Source organism: Oratosquilla oratoria, chromosome 3 (assembly GCF_046742065.1).
Source record: "Oratosquilla oratoria isolate Oo_2021 chromosome 3, ASM4674206v1, whole genome shotgun sequence".
NCBI classification, from domain to species: domain Eukaryota; kingdom Metazoa; phylum Arthropoda; class Malacostraca; order Stomatopoda; family Squillidae; genus Oratosquilla; species Oratosquilla oratoria.
The window spans coordinates 48,185,691-48,192,246 of NC_134779.1; the positions used below are offsets into that span (position 1 = coordinate 48,185,691).

General features: G+C 34.2%; 1 protein-coding gene across 1 annotated transcript; it reads right to left on the bottom strand.

Moving 5' to 3' along the window:
• Positions 1-3,714: 3,714 nt before the first annotated feature.
• Positions 3,715-4,554, bottom strand: LOC143018121 (tyrosine-protein kinase Lck-like). Its single transcript, XM_076173250.1, has one exon. It carries the CDS (start codon positions 4,552-4,554, stop codon positions 3,715-3,717), a length of 840 nt encoding a protein of 279 aa, XP_076029365.1.
• Between the last annotated feature and the right edge of the window lie 2,002 nt (positions 4,555-6,556).

Genomic DNA, 6,556 nt, shown 5'->3' on the forward strand with positions numbered 1-6,556 from the left:
TTCAACCCCAAAAACACCATCCCCACCGTCAAGCATGGTGGTGGGAACATTATACTTTGGGGTTGTTTCTCTGCCAGAGGACCAGGCAACATCGTCAAAGTCAATGGAATCATGAATAAGGAGCAAGATGTTGAAATTCTGGAGAAAAACGTCATGCATTCTGTGGAATCATTTAGCCTCGGGCAAAATTGGATATACCAGCAGGACAATAATCCGAAACATACCGCAAAAATAGTGAAGAAATGGTTTCAGGACAATAATCTTAATGTTTTGGACTAGCCAAGTCAGAGCCCAGATTTGAACACTATCGAGAATATTTGGGGAGAGCTCAAGAAGAACGTCAATGCTAGGAATCCTTCCAGCCTCAAAGAGCTAGAGGCAATTGCTAAGGAAGAATGGGCTAAAATTCCAGTGGAGACCTGCGAAAACCTATGTGTAAATTACAGAAGGCGCCTGGAAGCATTGATTCGAAACAAAGGCTATGCAATTGACTATTGACTGTGGGGTATGGATATTTTTGGACTGGCCTGTTTTTGTACAATTGATAAATAAACAAAATGTAGTGATGTAATACATGAAATAAATCCGCTGCAGATTTTTGTGACCATCTGTTTAACCAACCATGACAACTGAAATGAAATTATGTTCTCCCTTTGTGAAATATTTGCAATTGATAAAGAAATATGTCAGGGTATGAATAATTTTGGCCTTAACTGTATATATGTTTATGTATATATATATATATATATATGTATAAATATATGTTTATATATGTATATACATATATATATACATATATATATTTATATGTATATATATATATATATATATATATATATATATAGATATATATATTGATAGCACATTGGGCTGTCACTTTCACTTAATACGTGCTAGCAAAGGCTCGAGTCCTTAGCTTGACCACTTATCAATTTCTGCATGTATGCTTACTCTAGTACAACGTTGATGGCTTAGAAATAAAGCGAATTATGGTCGATAAATGTGAATCTGTTCACTGAGGTACATTCAGTGTTGTACAAATACTTTTCTGCGTTGCAAACTAGCAAATGTACTATCATAGCGAAGGTAGGTTGAACGCATACAAATATATAAGAAAAATTGCGCTCAACTTATATTTCTCTTGATAGCGCATTGGGGTAAATCACTGTCACTGGTTACGTGCTAGGAAAGGTTCGAGTCCTTAGGTTGACCACGTATCCATTTCTGCATGTATGCCTTTTAGAGTTACTCGACATTGATGGCTTAGAATTTTGTGAATTGTGGTTGATAAATGTAAATTTCTTCACCGGGACCCATTCAGTGTTGTACAAATACACACACACACACACACACACACACACACATATATATATATATATATATATATATATATATATATATATATATATATATATATATATATATATATATATATATATATTTTTATGGATATAAGCAAGGAAAAAATCAGCTATATAAACTCCTCCCTGAACCCAAAATTTATTTAGCACTAGCAAATCATCAAAATATATTGTGATGAGTGAGAAAGTACTTCTACGAAACTGTTTCTAAAAAGACATTGTCACCAATATCAGCTATAACAACATTTACTAAGGTGATAAATTACCAACAATGAGTACGATGGCATTAGCCCAGGTGCTTACATAATACAATACAAAGATTTTCAGAAAATACGACATCAAACAGTAAATAAATGAATAGATAAATAAAACAAAAATAAACTTTAAAATCCACAAATATTCATTTTGAGTCACTATATATAACAAAGACGCTTGCATCATCCGCAAATCCCAATGTAGGTTTAAATGGAAAATGATTTGACGCCCTCTTATCAAATCCCTCCCCAACGTTGATATTTTTTAAAAATATCAATAACCACCAACTTCTATTCCTTTTTTCGCTGTGAACAAATTAATTTACGAAGGATAACCCTTCCTGTCTCCGCATGTTGTCAATCCACTTAGTTTAGAAAACAAGTAAAATACAACTATTTTTCTTTATCGTTAATGGTGGGCCACGAATTGTGTGTGTGCGCGCGTGTGTATGTGCACGTGTATGTGTGCGCGCGTGTGTGTGTGTTTGTGTGTGTGTGTGTTTGTGTGTGTGTGTTTATGTGTGTTTGTATTTATGTATATATATATATATATATATATATATATATATATATATATATATACATGTGTGTGTGTGTGTGTGTGTGTGTGTGTGTGTGTGTGTGTGTGTGTGTGTGTGTGTGTGTGTGTGTGTGTGTGTGTGCGTGTGTGCGTGCGTGTGTGTGTGCCCGTGTGAGTGTGTGCGCGTGTGTGTGCGCGTGAGCGTGTGTGCGTGTGTGTGTTTGCGTGTAAATCACAACGAACGCCACAGTCGGACTAAAGAAAGCTGAGTAAGCGAAACTATATATTTCGATTGCTACCAGCAATCCTTTTCAGTAGTGTAAAGTGGAAGGATAATGCTATCTTAAATAGCAACCTCTCACCTGAGGATGACGTTGTTGTCATTGTCGTTGTTGCTATTGTTGTTGTTGTCGTTGCAGTTGTCATTGTTGTGTTTGTTGTCATTGTTGTCGTTGTCATTGTCATTGTCGTTGTTCCCATTGCTGTTATCGTTGTTGTTGTAGTTGCTGTCATTGTTGTTTTTGTTATCATTGTCGTTGTTGTCCTTGTTGCCATTATTGTTGTCGTTGTTGTTGTCATTGTCATTGTCGTTGTTGCCATTGTTGTCTTTGTTGTCATTGTTGTCGTTCTTGTTGTTGTCATTGTTGTCGTTCTTGTTGTTGTCATTGTTGTCGTTGTGACACACCCAAACTCACACAGAAAACAAAAAAAAAAACACGAGCGCTTTCGCTTACACACAGGCACGCACTTCTCGCTTCCCTGTTCTCTGATCCATTGGTGTTCATGACCCGTTCTCTCCTATTCTGTCCCATACCAAAAGGTCTCTTCTCAGTCTTATCTTCTAGTTTTGATGGTGTGAGCAATGCTCCCAAATCACCTCTTTCTCTTCTTTCTTCCTTTGATGATAGGTCCAGTACTTTCAGTCTCCTTTAATCGATTAAGTCGATAATATGAACAAATTAAAACAACTTATTGAAAATGTGAAATATGTTTAAGTTGTTTTGCTATATAACGAAATATTTATAAAGAAATTTTTCTTCTAATTTCGTGAGTTTGGTCGATTACTCCAATTGTCACCAGGTGATTTTATTCAGCTGAGGGAAACCCTCAAAGGGTTGATATTTGAAGTTAAATCCTTAACTAACAAGGCGTAAAAGTCTTTTGAAGTTTAGATGCGTGGACATCGCAATATGAAATATATTCTTATAACTTCCTTTGTTATTTCTTTTCTTGTTTTCTAGTCGAATGTCAGTTTATTTAATTTTTAATTCTATTTTTTTTTCTAAATAGTTTTATTCTCACTGTGACGGGTTTTGGACAGGGAGTGGTTTTAGTCGCTCTTATGTGGTCAAATCTTGATGAAAAATTGCTTTTCATAGAAAATTCAAATTCCATAATTTCAGTGTATATAAAGCTTTTATACGTCCAAGCTTATAAAAGTTACTTGTAGTATAAATTGCAATGGTCCAGATTGAACAAAGTTGCGTATCAATGATGATGTTAGTAAAGATATTGAATCATCACGCAAGTCAAAGTAATCCAAAGATAGTTTTCATAACGATTTCAATAGTCAAAAGACTCATATTTTGAGTGCAGAAAGCTCCTCAGTGACGATGTCCAAGAGGATGTTGAAACGAACATCACGAAGTCTTTGGACAAGATCATCGACTGAAATTCGGTCCTCGGGTTTGTAAGTCATTGCCCTTTTGATAAGAAGTGAAATTTCCTCACTTCGATCTTCTTGGGCTGTAAGAGAAGCCAACAGATGTCCGATCGAGTAAACATCACTTCCTGAAGAAGTTCCTCGTCCCTTGAAAAGCTCGGGAGCAATATGAGGAAAAGTGATGTGACCGGTTCTGTCTTTGCTGTAAACGGCCTTGCCGATTCGTACAGCGCTTCCGAAGTCAATGAGGGTCGCGTTCCAAAGGTCGCGGTTCCTCGTCACGACAACATTATCTAGCTTAATGTCGTTATGGGTCCAGCCACGAAGATGAATAAGGCGGACGCTCTCTGTGACTTGCAAAACGAGGTCGACAGCCTGATAATTGGAGAGCTGCCCTCGTTGAGTCAACTTGTAAAGAGAGCGTCCGCCGTAGCTGGTGACCAGAGTTACTGGGTTTCTGCCAACGCCGAAGAGAATTGGAACCCGAGGAACTCCTGAGCACGCTGCCAGAGCCTCCGCTTCTTTCATCATAGCGGGCAGAAACCTTTTCTTCTTGAAGATTTTGGCGACCACTCCTCTGTCCCCCGCTGGCGCAAGGTAAACCTTCGCAAAGGTTCCTTCACCTTGACGCCTTGCGTTCTTGAGGTGTCTGTTGATCACCTCTGTTTCAATCCAGTTCAGCTCCTGTGGTTTCTCCATTCTTGTGCCAAAGAAAAAGAACTCCCAATTCTTAATCGAATCGCGGTCCAGGGCCATCTTTGTCATGACTCGTTAGCTCGAGCTTAGATTAGGTCCAAAAAGCGAGGACGAATATTAAGGTAAGTTCATGTATACAATAGACGATACGACATTAAAGACGTTCATGTAAAGCAAATATTATTCATTTAACACACACACACACACACACACACACACACACACACACACACACACACACACACACACACACACACACACACACACTGTATGTGCATGTGTGTGCGTGTATGTATGTACGTGTATGTATGTGCAATATAAGCACTAGGAACGTGTGTTTTATAAATGCAATGCAACCACCCTAGAATATAAACAAAGAGAGAAAAGCTCCTTCGAATACTACATCCAGTGTGAATTACACTCAATGCAATGCACGAAAGCGCCCATCTCCGCTTGTCTATTCTCCAAAGTGGTATGTATGTGTATGTGTAAGTGTATACGAATGTATATGTGCATTTGTGTATGTGTACGTATTTGTGTATGTGAATAAGTATACGAATACACACACACACACACACACACACTCACACACACACACACACACACACACACACACACACACACACACACACACACACACACACACACACACACACACACACACACACACAGAGACACACTATATATGTATATATATATATATATATATGCAGAAAAAACCACTGGGAAATAAGAAGCTTAGTCCGAACGTTTTCGTCTATTTAAGACATTATCAAGGAATACACAGTTACAGAGACAAAGGTGGATATATAAACATAAAGTAAAAGACAAGCTAGTAACATGGGAAGTACACACAAGATGCTTCACAATCAGGTAGAGCCGATGTTTACATATACGGACGTTTGGTTCATGATGTTACGTCACCCCCGCTTAGTAGCACCTGGAGAAGTTCTTACAATTTTATCAATAACAAAATCATCAAGTTTAAATAATCCTAAACTTAAATTGATATTATGGTCAAAGGTTTGTTTAATATGACTGGAGTCGATGATGTTTCTTATTTCCCAGTGGTTTTTTCTGCATATTATTTTCACGTGTGCCTTGTGAATTACTGCAATATATATATATATATATATATATATATATATATATATATATATATATACGTGTGTGTGTGAGAGAGAGAAAGGGGGACTGTGTGTGTACGTGTATGTGCGTATGTATATATATATATATATATATATATATATATATATATACATATACATATGTATATATATTTATATACACATATATATATATATATATATATATGTATATATATATCATATATATGTATATAAATATATATATCATATATATATATATATATATATGTATATATATTATATATGTATATATATATATATTTGTATATATATGTATATATGAATATATGATATATATATAATATATATATACATATATATATGCACATATATTATATATATATAGTATATACATATATATACATATATAGTATATACACACATGTATTTATGTATATATATAAATATATATATACACATAAATATATATATATATATATATATACACATATATATATACATATATACATATATATATATGTATTTATATACAAATATATACATATATTTATATATGGATATATATATATATATATATATATAAATGTATATATACACATATATCTATATATACAATATAAATATACATATATACTGTATATATATGTATATATATATATACAGTATATATATATATATATATATATATATATTTATATATATATAAAATATATAGTTATATAAACAATGTAGATATATATGTATATATATATAACATGTATATATATATATATATATATATATATATATATATATATATATGATTGAATACGACAGCATTCTGGAAGTTGTTGATTTTCTTTCTTGTGTTTTCTATTTTTCTAATTATGTTCTTTCCTTGGATAGGATGGGCATAAACCAAATCCTTATACTTCTCCATTTTACTACATAATTAGAAAAATAGAAATCACAAG